This window comes from Delphinus delphis, chromosome 10 (assembly GCF_949987515.2).
Source record: "Delphinus delphis chromosome 10, mDelDel1.2, whole genome shotgun sequence".
NCBI classification, from domain to species: domain Eukaryota; kingdom Metazoa; phylum Chordata; class Mammalia; order Artiodactyla; family Delphinidae; genus Delphinus; species Delphinus delphis.
In genome coordinates this window covers 83,177,446-83,192,729 of record NC_082692.2, presented here as the reverse complement: position 1 = coordinate 83,192,729, position 15,284 = coordinate 83,177,446, and the positions used below count along the sequence as shown (strand labels likewise).

General features: G+C 44.6%; 2 protein-coding genes across 3 annotated transcripts in view; one reads left to right on the top strand and one right to left on the bottom strand.

Moving 5' to 3' along the window:
- The window catches only part of FRMD4B (FERM domain containing 4B), a 275,548-nt gene that overhangs the window by 11,445 nt on the left and 248,819 nt on the right, over nt 1-15,284 (top strand). The window lies entirely within an intron of this gene.
- Nucleotides 4,255-6,518, bottom strand: LOC132432918 (cytochrome c-like). Its single transcript, XM_060023787.1, has 2 exons — nt 6,456-6,518; nt 4,255-4,621 (listed from the first exon to the last, which is right to left on the bottom strand). The coding sequence occupies exons 1-2, from the start codon at nt 6,516-6,518 to the stop codon at nt 4,307-4,309; spliced, it is 378 nt and encodes a 125-aa protein (XP_059879770.1). The 3' UTR covers nt 4,255-4,306.

Genomic DNA, 15,284 nt, shown 5'->3' with positions numbered 1-15,284 from the left:
CTGTTCAAACTTCTCCTGGTAGAATAGAGAATTGAACTTTGAGAGAGTAAAAACTTCAGATGTAGAAAGCTAATACCCAAGTGGTATGCATTTGAAAGCATATTAAGATCACTGTCTAAATAGTGTTGACTGAGAGTGACCACTTCTCACAGTGAAAGTAGAGAATCAAAGCTCCAGTGAAGGCTGGAAGAAGCCTTATAGCGTCTCATCTGGTGGATCCCAAGTGCAGCTGCCTCTCGAGATCATCTGGAGCAGCTTTTGTAAATAAACAGAAAATTGGTCCTTATCCAGTGAGGCCACACCTGGCCTAGAGCAGGGGTCAGCAAACCATGGCCCCCAGGGAAGCTGGCCAAATCCAGCCACATTCATTTGTGTACATTTCATCCTGGGCTGCTTTGATGACACAGTGGGAGACTTGAGCATGGCAGTTGCAACAGACATCATACAAGCTACAAAGTCTAAACTATTTCCTATCTGGCCCTTTATAGAAAAATTCTGCTGACTGCTGGCCTAGAGGAATCGGTATTTTAAAAAGCTTCCCGGGGCTTCCCTGGTGGCGCAGTGGTTGAGAGCCCGCCTGCCGATGCAGGGGACACGGGTTCGTACCCCGGTCCGGGAGGATCCCACATGCCGCGGCGCGGCTGGGCCCGTGAGCCATGGCCGCTGAGCCTGCGCGTCCGGAGCCTGTGCCCCTCAACGGGAGAGGCCACAACAGTGAGAGGCCCGCGTACCGCAAAAAAAAAAAAACTTCCCCGTAGATTCTGGTGCACAGCCAGGTTTGGGAAGTACTGATGACAATTTGCGCTTTGCATTTATAAAAACACTAAGCTGAGAGGCCCAGAGAGGTGAAGTGACTTGCCCAAGGTTGCAAAGCCAAGACAAGTCTGAGAAACTTCTCCCTTTTTAACCCCCGTCTTCCTCCCGCCGCACCCTCCCTCCCTAATGATGTTCCTAGCTTCTGTTAGAAACCAGCCTCTTCACTGGACCACTGTGGGGCTCAGCTGGCAGCAGTCAGCTCCCTGGCCAACAACATTTGATGATGAATAATACAGTGACTTGGCTTGGCGTCCATCACCCTAACTTTCCTGCATGCCAGAACGCCTTCGCTTTGTCATGGGCACCATCTGGATAGAAAACCATGTGGAATTTCCAGCAAATGGCATTTGATAGACATGTGCCACAGAAATCTCTTAAGTGAAAAGCTTGTCAAGAGTGAGAGGGGGATGGGCTTCCCTGGTGGCGCAGTGGTTGAGAGTCCGCCTGCCGATGCAGGGGACGCGGGTTCGTGCCCCGGTCCGGGAAGATCCCACATGCCGCGGAGCGGCTGGGCCCGTGAGCCATGGCCGCTGAGCCTGCACGTCCGGAGCCTGTGCTCCGCAACGGGAGAGGCCACAGCAGTGAGAGGCCCGCGTACTGCAAAAAAAGAAAAAAAAAAAGAGTGAGAGGGGGTTACACATCCCCAAAAAGAATCATTCATTCATTGGTTCACTGATTCCGCAAACTTTGATTGGGTGTTTTACTATAAGCCAAGCACAATGCCAGGCTCAGGGAGTTTAGTCTCTGTCTTTATGGATCCTATGGTTTGATGAAGGAGGCAAACAAACAATACGTAATAGATAACTAGTAAAAAATAGGTAAGTAGATAGGCAACTGCAATTGCCACGTGCGACGCAGACAAGACACAATATGACAGAAACACAAGAGGCAACAGTTACAAAATGCCTGTTATGCTCCAGGCACTTTTTTTACATGCTTTGTATGTACTGACATTTAATGTTCCCAATAGTCCTGTGATGGTAGCCACGATAATAACCCCCATTTTACAGATGGGGAAACACGTTGGTTAATTGGCTTGCCCGAGGTCATATGGCTAAGAAATAGTGAGGCTGGGATGTAAATCTACACAGTCTAGCTTAAGAGTTATAAACCATCGTGTTTTATGCCCCTCAAAATGGACGCAGACCTAAGAAAGAGCCGCAGAAGCTGATCTGGTGTCTTTTGCAATGCCTGGAGCACACATAATGAGTACAGAATGAATGTATGAATGAATGAATGAATGAATGAATGTGTACATAGTACAGCTATGTACGTATACCTTTAAGAATTCTATCTGGCATAAAATGAACTGTTGGGAGTCCTGCATTACCCGTCCTCATTTTTTTTCCTTTCTGAGTGTTTGAGCTATTACCACCTATTTCAGCCAAAACATTGCTGCACTCTCATGTGAAAGGTAAAATGCGATAATTAGACAGAGCTCATTAAATCAGTTCAATGATCCTGAAGTAGGAACCAGAGAACCATGATTTACTAAAATGTTTCAAGTATTAGTATGCAGCGAGAATAATAAGGCAGACTCTTACAAGACTGCTATAAGAAAAAAGCCCATCGATCATAAACACAGAAGCACCAAAGACGTATTTATTGCCTTTTCTTAGCATAGAAAGCACTGTGCGAAAGTGCACGTGTTCAGAAAGAATTCAGCTGATTCACATTCTCAGGGAGTGTGTGTGCACTAAAGGTTTGTAAGAATCAGATTCTTCTGAGGCTCCTTGAGGGATTCAGCAAGCAGGCGCCCTTCAAACCAGTTTAAAGTGACATCTTTGTGAACCTGACGCTGTGGGTCTTTGAAACAAGGTAGAGTGCCTTTTGCCACCTGGTAGAAGAGCCACGCTCTCTGCTGTCCCCAGTCAAACAAGAAGAGAATCCACCAGGTGCACGGTCTGACTGCAAGGGTGCTTTTCCAGGCCATGTTTCAATCTTAACAGCACTTTGATCCTCTTGGGAATTAATACCCTGAAAGTGTCCAAGCATTTGTTCAGCTCTTGGGATATTTAACCCATGTGAAATGAAAGGGGGGAATGTTTGGTGACTGTATAATTTTTGAAGTCCTTAAACCTTTAACATGGTTGGTTAGCTCAGATGTCCGCCTTCCTTGTTCAGTCCTTGTACATGGAGGAAATAGCCCTTGCCTACTCTTGGGCTAACTCCTACTTGAAGGCCCAGTTGAACCTAGTCTGAAATGATTCAGCACGAGTTTTTTGAGAAGACAACATTTAGGGAAAGTTACAACTTTAGGAGTTCTGGACGTGCCACACAAAATATGCTGCTTTGTTGGTATATGGATTATTTTGAGATATAGACACTTTAAAAATGTATATATATATTTTATTGAAGTATAGTTAATTTACAATGTTGTATTAGTTTCAGGTGTGTAGCACTGTGATTCAGTTTTATTTATTTATATATATACATATATATATATATTTTTATTTTTCAGATTCTTTTCCCTTATGGGTTATTACAAAATATTGAGTATAGTTCCCTGTGCTTTACCGTAGATTCTTGTTGGTTATCTGTTGGGTTTTTTTTAAAATTTTATTTATTTTTATTTTTGGTTGCATTGGGTCTTCGTTGCTGCACACAGGCTTTCTCTAGTTGCGGTGAGTGGGGGCTACTCTTCGTTGGGTGCGCAGGCTTCTCCTTGCTGTGGCCTCTCTTGTGGAGCATGGGCTCTAGGCACACGGGCTCAGCAGTTGTGGCTCTCAGACTCACACGCTTAGTTGCTCTGCAGCACATGGGATCCTCCTGGACCAGGCCTCGAACCCCTGTCCCCTGCATTGGCAGGCGGATTCTTAATCACTGCGCCACCAGGGAAGCCCTGGTTATCTGTCTTATATATTGCAGTATGTATCCCAAACTCGTAATTTATCCCTCCCTCACCCTTTTCCCCTTTGGTAACCATAAGTTTATTTTCTTAAATAATTTATTTTATTTTATTATTATTATTTTTTTAGATGGAGAATTTTAATTAAATTGGCATAGTTAAGACCAAAAAAGGTAAAGTGGACATTGTCAGTGTATCTTCAGCCCTTGCCTTAACAGGTGAATGAACACAACTTGAAACACAGGTGACTCTTGCTGGTCTATGAGACAGTGAAGGGAGCTTCTCAATATTTAAGTATATTAATATAACCAGTTATAGAAATCTAAATCTAAAACCAATCTCCGATAGGGTTTGAGAAGGCATTCACCATATCCCTGAAAAGTGTAACATTCCTTATTCAAGTTTAATCACCTCTTTAGAAGGGGAAAATAGTGATAGTACTTGCTGAACCAGAATTACTATCAAAATTCAAAAAGCTGACCATATTCATTTAGCCACGAGCCAATCTTATTTAAATCAGGACAGAAATATTACATCAGCCATTCATGATCTGAATTCTAGTGTATGAGGTCCATTTAAATACGGTACACATAAAACGTCATGAGACATTTGTTCCATAATAAATAAGGCAGTGGCCAACTATTACTCATTAGTAGCTTTTTTGAGATAAGCTATCAAGTCTGCCCTTTCTCCCTTCTTCTTAATGCCAGCGAAGATCATTTTTGTTCCAGGGATGTACTTCTTGGGATTCTCCAAATACTCCATCAGTGTCTCCTCTCCCCAGGTGATGCCTTTGTTCTTGTTGGCATCTGTGTAAGAGAATCCGACAGTCTGACCTGTCTTTCGCCCAAACAGGCCATGGAGATTTGGCCCAGTCTTGTGCTTGCCTCCCTTTTCCACAGTATGGCACTGGGCACACTTCTGAACAAAAATCTTCTTTCCCTTCTCAACATCACCCTTTTCTTTTTTTTTTTTTTTGTGGTATGTGGGCCTCTCACTGCCGTGGCCTCTCCAGTCACAGAGCACAGGCTCCGGACGCGCAGGCCCAGCGGCCATGGCTCATGGGCCCAGCCGCACCGTGGCATGCGGGATCCTCCCGGACCGGGCCACGAACCTGTGTCCCCTGCATCGGCAGGCGGACTCTCAACCACTGTGCCACCAGGGAAGCCCACCATCACCCATTTTTAAATCATTCTTTCTCCGTGTACGACCAAGACGTTCCCGCTCGCAAGCTGAACGTCCCGCTCTCTAATCTATTTATTTTATTTTTGACTGCGTTGGGTCTTCGTAGCTGTGTGCACGGGCTTTCTCTAGTTGCGGCGAGCGGGGGCTACTCTTCATTGCGGTGGCTTCTCTTGTTGTGGAGCACGGGCTCTAGGCGCATGGGCTTCAGTAGTTGTGGCTCGTGGGCTCCAGTAGTTGTGGCTCGTGGGCTCCAGTAGTTGTGGCTCGTGGGCTCTAGAGCTCAGGCTCAGTAGTTGTGGCGCACGGGCTTAGTTGCTCTGTGGCATGTGGGATCTTCCCGGACCAGGGTTCAAACCCGTGTTCCCTGCATTGGCAGGCGGATTATTAACCCCTGTGCTACCAGGGAAGCCCCCATAAGTTTATTTTCTATGTCTGTGGGTTTATTTCTGATTTGTAAATAAGTTCATTTGTATCTTTTTTTTTTTTTTTAGATTCCACATATGACTGATATCATATGATATTGTTTTTCTCTGCCTGGCTTATTTCACTTAATATGGTAGTCTCTGAAGTGCCCTTATCTGCCTAGAAACACATCCTTCAGAAGGAGCTCAATTGTCATAAATCCGCTCCCCGGGAAACTCCAGGGAAGATTGATTCATCACAGGAGAGAAAACTACAGGTCCACACCACACCCAGTCAAAAACCTTGTCACAAACTATCATACCTCTCATGTGTTCTTTTACGGCGCCATTCATCTTTTTTTAAAATCATTTACTCTCCCCTAAGAGGCCTACATGCCCCCTTCCCTTTCCCTGTAAAGATGGTATTTAATCCTGAATTCTCAAGCCACCTCTTTGAGTACTTATTTATTTTTCCCTGGGTATCTCCCATATATACATGAGCCAAATGTTTATAACCTTCTGCTTGTTTTTCTCTTATTAATCCTTTATTACAGGTGTCTCAGCGAAAAACTTGGAAGAGTAGAGGGAAAAACATTTTTTCTCCTAGACACTAACTTTCCTATATTTTCCTATACTTCCATAATGCAATTTACATAGTGCTTGTTTAATGTCCGTAAGTATAGACTGTATTTACTAGTTCACCATTATGTTACCAAGTCCAGGCTCGTACTGCTTGCCACACAGCAGGCCAAAAAATTGAGAGACAAATTGTTGGGGCAAGGAGTAGCAACTTTATTCAGAAAGCCAGCAGATGGAGAAGATAATGAATAGTTTCCCAAAGAACTGTCTTACCCAAGTTAGAATTCAGGCTTCTTTTATACTAAAAGGGAAGGTCGTGTGGTTGGTTGCTGCAAACTTCTTGGTATCGGAATCCTTTGTTCTTGCAGCTGCCCAGAGGTCAGGTCACAATGTTTCAGTATACCTGCAACAAATATATATATATATTTTTTGCGGTACGCGGGCCTCTCACTGTTGTGGCCTCTCCAGTTGCGGAGCACAGGCTCCGGACGCACAGGCCCAACGGCCATGGCTCACCGGCCCAGACGCTCTGCGGCATGTGGGATCCTCCCAGACCTGGGCACGAACCCGTGTCCCCTGCATCGGCAGGCGGACTCTCAACCACTGCGCCACCAGGGAAGCCCTACCTGCAACAAATCTTCTTCTCTGTTCTGCAACTTTTTATCTCTATCAGAATGGAAAAGTGTCATACCTTTAAAGGTCAGAGCCTTGAGAATGGGCTACCCTGTATATTTCAAGCAACACTCTTAACTTGTAGCAAAAGCACTAGAATACAAAGGTTAAAGTGAAAGAAATAGATGTAATATGGAGTCAGATTTGTTCTTCCCTATTACAATTACATACCCAGCGCCTGTGTGGCCCATTGTAGAAGTCTAATAAGTAGACTTACTAGAGGAATAGTGGAGGAATATGTCCTGGAAACTAATGAGTTCTATTTCACACCATCTGTGGGAGCTTTCTGAAGCTCTGTGGTGTAATTCTTATTACTGGTTTAATATTTCCTCATGGGGCTTCCCTGGTGGCGCAGTGGTTGAGAGTCCACCTGCCGATGCAGGGGACACGGGTTCGTGCCCCAGTCCGGGAAGATCCCACGTGCCACGGAGCGGCTGGGCCTGTGAGCCATGGCCGCTGAGCCTGCGCGTCCGGAGCCTGTGCTCCGCAACGGGAGAGGCCACAACAGTGAGAGGCCAGCGTACCGCAAAAAAAAAAAAAAAAAAAAAAAAATCCTCATGAATTCTCTTAGTTTGAGTTCCTCCAAAACAGAACCTAAAGCAGGATCTTGGGTGCAGGAGGATAATTTGTGAGATTTCCAGGAAGCAGGAGGGAGGAGTGGGGGCAGCTGTGAGAGCAGGGAAGGAGAAAAAGCCAAGAAAGACATCTCTGTGGGCAACTGGTGCTCATTTCTGCAAGGACCCTGACTGAGGCCCAGAGGCCGGGGCATTTGTCCACAGCTCCCTCGTTGTGGAGGGTTGCCACAGGGTTCTTACCTTCCCTGCCTCTACAGAAGCAGAGAAGGACAGTGGAAGCGTTAATGGGAGACGTCAGATTTGCCAAAAACCCACCTTGGCTGAGACTGAAATCATGAAAAGGTCCGGCTACTTGACCAGAAAATGTTTTCTCTTTCATTTCTTATTGTTGAAGTATAGTTTACAATGATTTACAACTTACAAGGATTTACACCACATCTTCTTTAATCTGTCGATGGACATTTAGGTTGCTTCCATGTCTTGGTCCTTATAAATAGTGCTGCAGTGAACGTCAGGGTGCGTGTATCTTTTCGAATTATGTTTTTTGCTCCACATATAGGCCCATGAATGGGATTGCGGATAATGCTTTCGTTTTTTTTTTTTTTTTTTTTTTTTGCGGTACGCGGGCCTCTCACTGTTGTCGCCTCTCCCGTTGCGGAGCACAGGCTCCGGACGCGCAGGCTCAGCGGCCATGATGCTTTCGTTTTGTAAGGAACTTCCATAGTGTACTCCACTGTGGCTGTTACCAACATACATTTCCAAAAACAGCTTAGGAGGGTTGCCTTCTCTCCATGCCCTCTCCTGCATATTTTGTATGTAGATTTTGATGCTAGCCATTTAGACTGGTGTGAGGTGATTCCTTGTTCTAGTTTTGATTTGCGGTTTTCTAATAATTAGCCATGTGGAGCATCTTTTCATGTGCATTAAAAAAAAATCAGAAACAGCGTGCATTAAATTTACCTCTTGAAATTGGTTTCTTAAAAGTCCGCCCTGATTTGAATTCTTTTTCGATCAGGTACCCCAGGACATTTCTTGACGGCAAGTGTCCTTTAGAGCAGGGGTCCCCAACCCGCGGGCCTCGACTTGTTAGGAGCCAGGCCTCACAGCAGGAGGTGAACACGGGAGAGCTAGCGCAGCTTCATCTGCGACTCCCCAGCGCTCCCCGTCACCCCCATTGCCACCTGAACCTTTGCTCGCATTACCGACTAAACGATCCCCCCCATCTCTCCTATTGCCGCTGGAACCATCCACCCCATCGCTTGCATTACTTCCGGGACCATCCCCGCCCCTGTCCATAAAATTGTCTTCCATGAAACCAGTCCCTGGTGCTGAAAAGGCTGGGGACCCCTGCTTTAGAGCCCCGCAGGCCTTGTTATGAAGTGTCCCTTAGAGGGATATCTAAGGACCGGTTTTAAAGTTGTTGTTACGGGAAATGGCCACAAGGTGGCAGCATTTTTCATGCCCCACTCGGGTTACCGGCAACCAGAGCCTTAGAGAAAGTCCTGTTACTGGGTCGTAGATTCGAGTGGACTGTGGCAGAAGAAACACCCCAGAGCTCGTGTTTCCTTACTTCTTCCTCCTTACCCTTCGCTCCCCGCTCCCCCCACGACAATTCCCAAGCCCTGCCAAAAACGCTATGCTGAGCTTGCTGTCATGCGGAGGTGGGGAGACTCCGAGGAAGGAGGCTGCCCCTGGGAACCCCACCACCAGGAGACTTGGAGACCAGGTGATTTTTCAAAGCTCATGCAGCGTGAAGGTCCACCGACCTTTGGGTGCACTAGGCTTGGTTGAGCTGTAGGAGGCCCCGCCTGCATCTGGAGGTTGTCGTCCGCCTGTCAGGTCCAAGAGAGGCTCATTTGCTGGCACCTGCTTCCCAGTTCCCTCACCTCCACCACGTCTAGACTTGGGACCCAAGGCTGCTCTGGCTCCAGGGATGTGACACCAGCCTAGGTCACCGAGCCCTGAAGGGAATATCGTTGGCATTTCTTCTCTTTCCTTTTCTTTTGAAATTTAATTTTTATTTTATATTGGAATATAGTTGATTTACAGTGTTGTGTTTGTTTTGGGTGTACTGCAACCTGATTCAGTTATACAGATACGTATATCTATTGTTTTTAGGATTCTTTTCCCATATAAGGTATTACAGAGTGTTGAGTAGGTTTCCCTGTGCTCGACAGTAGGTCCTTTGATTATCACTTACATATATATTAATGTGGATATGTTAATCCCACCCTCCTAATTTATCCCTCCCCATCCCCATCTTACCCCTTTGGTAGCCATAAGTTCATTTTCTAAGTCTTTGAGTCTTTTTCTGTCTTGCTAGGGAGTGCATGTGTGTCATCTTTTTAGGTTCCTCATTTAAGTGCTATCGTATTTTTTTTTGGTCTGTCTGACTTCACTTCGTATGATAAACTCTAGTTCCATCCATTTTTCTGCAAATGGCCGTCTTTTCTAAACTGATTTTCTAATCTAGGTAGAAATGGGAAGCTGTCCTCTGGAAGTGTATTAAAAAAATTTTTTTTTAATGTAAAGAGAAAACATCAGTGCAAATTGGGTGCCGACTTTAATGTTTTTTGGAAACAAAAAATTGGCCCTGGGTATGAACCCCTCTGCCTTTGCCATGTTTTCATTTTGCTGGAGTGTAGCACTGATCCTTGTGCAGTGAAGAAGCAAATGCCCCTGTGACCCACCCTGAGTTCCCTCCCTTATTTGCCAAATCTTGGTAGAAAGATTCCTGTTTTTTATGTAGATTCATATTTTCTTTTCTCTGTCTTTCTGTTCAAGATCACTTATTTCTCTTTTTCTTATTATGTAAGCAATGCATTTTTATTCTGGAAATTTTAGAAAATACAAGAAAGATCAAAGAAAGAAATAATAGTCATTTATATTTTCCTTACTTAGATACAGCCAAGCTCACCTTTTTGTATATTTTCTTTTGGCACTTGATCCAGGTATTATGAAAATGACAGCGTTCTGTTCATAGCATATTTAAAACTCTCACTTATTTTGGACATTTTTCTATATTGACAAATATGGATAAACAGTTTCTGCCCTCCGTACCTCCCACCTCCCTCCATCCTTCTTCGGTTTCTTTCTGCGTTCCTTTCTTTTGTAAAAATAATTCTATCTTTTGTCTGGTTGGAAAAGCAGTCATGTAAAAAAAATACACACACAGATATACATATACATGTATACACATGTGTGTGTTTATTAGACCACTCAGAAAGAACTTCTACCATCTAGAGCGGGAGTCAGCTAACTTTTTTCTAAAGGACCAGGTAGTCTGTGTTGTAACAACTCAACTGTGCATTATGGTGCAAAAGCAGTCCTAGAGAAAGTGTAAAAGAATAAGCATGACTGTGTTCCAATAAATCTTTATTTACAAAAAACAGCAGACAATCCTGAAACTATAGTTTGCTTGGCCCAGTCTAGGGCAAAGCACTAATTATTTAACTTCTAGAAACACATACCTATTTTTTTCCCACAAAAATGGAATCATACTACATAAGCTGTCTTTGGATGTATTTAAATATTTATTAGTGTCTGTTACGTGCCAGCTCATATATAGTGGTGTGTACAATGTTGAACAAGACTGACAGGCTGTCTGCTCCCGTGGTGTGTACTGCCAGGGACACAGTGAAAATCATAAGCGCTCTGAAAGTCATGGGGGGATGTGATAGACAAAAGTCAGCATTCTAGTGTATCATAACTTTTGCAACCAATCCCCTATTCAGGGGCATTTAATTTCCTTAATTGTTTCTATTGTAGACTTTCCTGTCGTAAACATTTTAGGATTAAGTCTTTATGAAAAACCGTCATTTTTACTTGGGCTCAAATTCCTTAAAGTGGAATCCCTGAGTCAAAAGGAATACAAATTTTTTTGGTCTTTTGCTAAGCATTACCAAAGTACTTTCTAGAAAACTTATACCAACTTACACTTTCACCTGACCTTTTTTTTTCCCCCCCTTGCTTCCTTTGTGCAGCCAGACTGAGTTTCATGAATTGAGAAAGTAAAATGAAAGTGGCACAAATCTAAGCTGGGAAATAGAAAGAAAGAGATGGGGAATCATTGGCGGGAGAGGAGCCCAGTTTCAGATGTTTTGTCTTCAGGGGTTTCCTGTGATCTGCTCCCTGTGTAATAGTTAGGAATAAATCTCAGAAGTTCTGTAGTGCGAGCTGACACCAGTTATTTACTGCCTTCACCACGTGCCAGAAGCTCTGGTAAGCCCTTCACGTGCATGATCTGAATTAAGCCTCAGAACGGCCTGATGATGGTGGAGCCGGACCACGACCGGGTCTCTTTGAACTAGAGTAGAAATGTCAAGCTGGGAGCCCCGCGGTCTGATTTCTTTGGCTCACACAGTGTGGCCCGGCACAGCATTTAAACATTTATCGACATAGTTCCAAACATTTTAAAACTGGAAAATGTCACAGAAAATCTATCTTTAAAACTTTGGGAAAATTGCAAGACCTGGGCACGCTGGGGTCATACTCCCACTTGCTGACAGTGGGTGTGTCGTGGGGGGCTTCTTCTACACAAGGGACGTGTGTTCTGATGATGATACTATTGAGCTAAGACTAGCGGCCACTAAGAAATTCCTCCTTCAAACCGATAGTAACTCTGTGCTTGGGACACGGCGGGGAGCTGTGGGGAGAATGCATGATGCCCCTCCTTCTCCAAGCCACTTCCTTACTTATTTACTTGCCCGAGTTTGTTGCCTGGATGTTAACTTTGGGACAAGACAGGACTGAGCAGAAGGAGGGCAGATGTGGGTCCAGCCATCACCATGACCCAGCCTAGGCTCTAGAGGAGGGGACGCTGCAGAGGCTCACTTAGGTGAGGGTGTCCCAAGCTGTTGGGGGGACAGCCTGTAAAATGAGTCTTGGTTTCTGGGTGTCTGCCCTCCTCCTCTTACATCCATCTTTCTCATTTCCTGTGTTATTCACCACCTAAATTCTTTTCTAGTACACGTCACCACACGCTTCCTGGCCACGTGGGTCTCCCTACTCCATCTCGCCTCAGGAAGTAGTGGACTTGGCCATTTTCAGACTGTTGTCTTCTTTTCTTAGTACGTCTCTGCCAAATGCTTGCCCCACAGCCTGGCCGTGTGCCCATCTGTTGCCCACTTGGCACGTGTGCACCCATTGGTTTTCCGCTAGGAGTGGCTGTGGCATTTGTTCACCTCCTAACTCTCTGTGGCTGGAGGGCACACGGGGGCTCTGTCAGACCTAGTGGCTTTGGAAGCCAGAGCTTGGCTATCTCGTCTTCATTTTGTGTTTTGTTTATTTAGAGCCACAGAGCGCAGCGAAGAAGTCACCTTTACGTATGTGCGCTTCCCATACACCAGCCACTGTGCCAGGTGAGGGGTACCAGGAAGGAGAGGGCAGTGAGGGCGTCAGAGGTGCCAGCAGAGGGTATGAACCAGATCAAGTGTGGCATCTGCACCAGCAGGGAGTAGATTCAGAAACTCCTCGCGGCAGAACGCACCAGGTCAGGGAGACTTCTGGAAGGTGCTGCAACCAAAGCCTTCACGCCAGGAGAGAGCTCTTAGAAACACCCAAAGTCAGGGCTTTTAATGTCCATCCTGTTCACGCCCCACTTCCTCCTTAAGCCCACCTGAGTGCCTCTGTCTTCAACGAACTCTTCTGTCTCCTAACTTCTGTCCAGTACAGAAGCCATTAGCCACCCGTGGCTGCCGATCATCTGCAGTGTGACCAGGCTAAGTTGAGATGTAATGTAAATATAAACTACACGCGGGGTTTGAAGGCTTAGGACACACACAAAGATAGAATGTAAGATATCACGTTAATAAACGCATATTGCTTACACATCGAGATGACATTATTTGGCTATATTGGATTAAATATATTATTCTGTCTTTTTACTTTTATTAATATGGCTATTAGAAATTTGAAAACTACATATGGACATCTCATTTGTGGCTCAAGGGAGAGTCCCGCTGTAGAGCCCTCCCTGACTCAGCCACATCCAATATGGTTCTCTATGACTTCGCCGTGTGTTTGTTACATATACATATATGTATATGTGTGTGTGCGTGCCTGCGTGCGTGTAAGTATAGTAGATATTCTCAGTCTCTCTAAGTAGGCAGAAGACAGGACTAATGTCTCGTCTCGTTCCTCTGTGTTTCCTCACTCTCTGCCCTGCCAAAGTGCCCCTTTTGCTATTAAAGATGCAATGTGTGTTTGATAACAATTCTTTCATTCATTTGACAAATATTTGTTGAACTCAGACTCTGTGCCAGGTTCCCCTGGGAACTTAATAAACTTTAACTCAAAACCTGGCGTAGGGAAAAAGAATGGAGGAATTATCAACTTTATTTTGCAAGATAAGGAAATTGGGGTAAAAAGTTTAAGTGATTTGCTCAAGGTGACCCACTAGGTAAGGGGCAGGAAACAGGATTCCAGAACTCTTTTTTTGTGTGGCTCCAAATCACGTCCAGCATGCTGATCCTGTTGAGAATCCTTCACCCCAGCCCAGGTGCACCCTAAATCCTGTCTTTTTGTTTGTATATGTGCACTTATTACAACGCTCTCTAATCGTCCATCTTTCCCGATAGACTCTGAATGGGAGGACAGGAACTATGTCTCTGCTGATCCCTGTTGCGTCCCTGGGGCCTCGCACATGCCTGGCACCTCGTAAGCACTTAGTAAATGTCTGTTGAAGGTATTTAGTAATAAACGAGTGTGCCTTCTCCCTCCCACCGTTATAAAATTCATGTTGAATTCCATTTTCCTGGAGAGGATACAAATTGGAATAAAGCTCTATAGCTGCTTTCTCAACAACTGAAATATTGTAAGCATTCATTTTGTATTTTATTTATTTAGAGCTCTACAATGCAAAAAAGAAATCCATTTAGAGTCTGGGGAAGAAGTCTCTCTTTCCCTGCCGGTTCTGCTTTTATCTTATCTCACCTACATGACAAAACCAACCACCTGTCTTTTGTCAAAATACACTATGCATCCTCATAACAGCTGTGTGCTAGCTGCTGCCAGGGCCTTGGTGCAAACCCGGGACTGATGGGTTTTTAAAATTATCTTGGCATAACTTATTTGCCATAGAGTATCTGAATGGATTGTAACATGCCAGGACCACCTAATGGTTATAAGACCGGAAACCATCCTGCCCACCAGGAAAGAAAGGTAGCCAGACATGGAGAGAAGAGCACTGAGCTACAAAGCATTAGAAGTGGTTACTGGTCTCAGCTTTGTCATTACTATCTCTGTAACCTTGAATGAGCCATGCTTCCTCATTGTCATGAACCTAGTTCTCATATCTATAAAATTGAGGACATTGAAATAGATCAGAAAGGACAGCAACATGGCATACGTACCACCCTGCTGTTGCTGTCTTCCATTGCAGACATTGCTAATCAATCACAATTTACTTTTCCATTGATCCAGGGTACAGCTTCATAAACCTTATCACAGCACTGCTTACACTGTCACTCATCAGTCACTGACCATTGCCAGGCAAACAGTCCTTTTTCTCTTTTTGTGCAGGGTAGGGAGAAGAGAAGAAATCACAGTAGGATAGCTTTTATTCTTAAAAACCTTCCCTGCGTTAGCTGGAAGTCACCAGCGTGGTCATGATGATATCGCAAACAATCCTCTGAGATGACCCTGGTGTGGAAAGGTCATTGAGCCCTTCTGGTTCCTGGCAACACTGAGGTGGCAGAGCTCTGAATGGGCTGAGACTTTGAGGGAATTTGCCAGGGACCGTATTCTTTCTGAAGCTCCACTAGTGGGTCATCATCAGGACTTGGTAGGGAAGGGGGCTGCAGCCTTGTTTCTTGGGACAATACCCAAAACTCTGAGATATTTGCTGGATTGTGGGAACTTCTTCCTAGTGGTTAGAACATCAGTATCTGGCTCTCCAGACAGCTGTTTACATTTGGATTTCTTTGGGCTAGTTTCGTGTAGTGGAAAAGGCAACTGGGGAATGACTTTTCCTGGCAGAGTACTATTAGGTGAAATAAAGCCACAGACTTTATTGACTCTTTTTAAAGAATAAGAACATATGCATAGATCAGTGTCCAAAAGGATAAAATCATGATGGCTAATGTGGTTTTTTTTGCCTTTCTTTTTTTTAAAATTTTATATTGGAGTATAGTTGATTTACAGTGTTGTGTTAGTTTCAGCTGTACAGCAAAGTGATTCAGTTATACATATACATATATTTATTCTTTT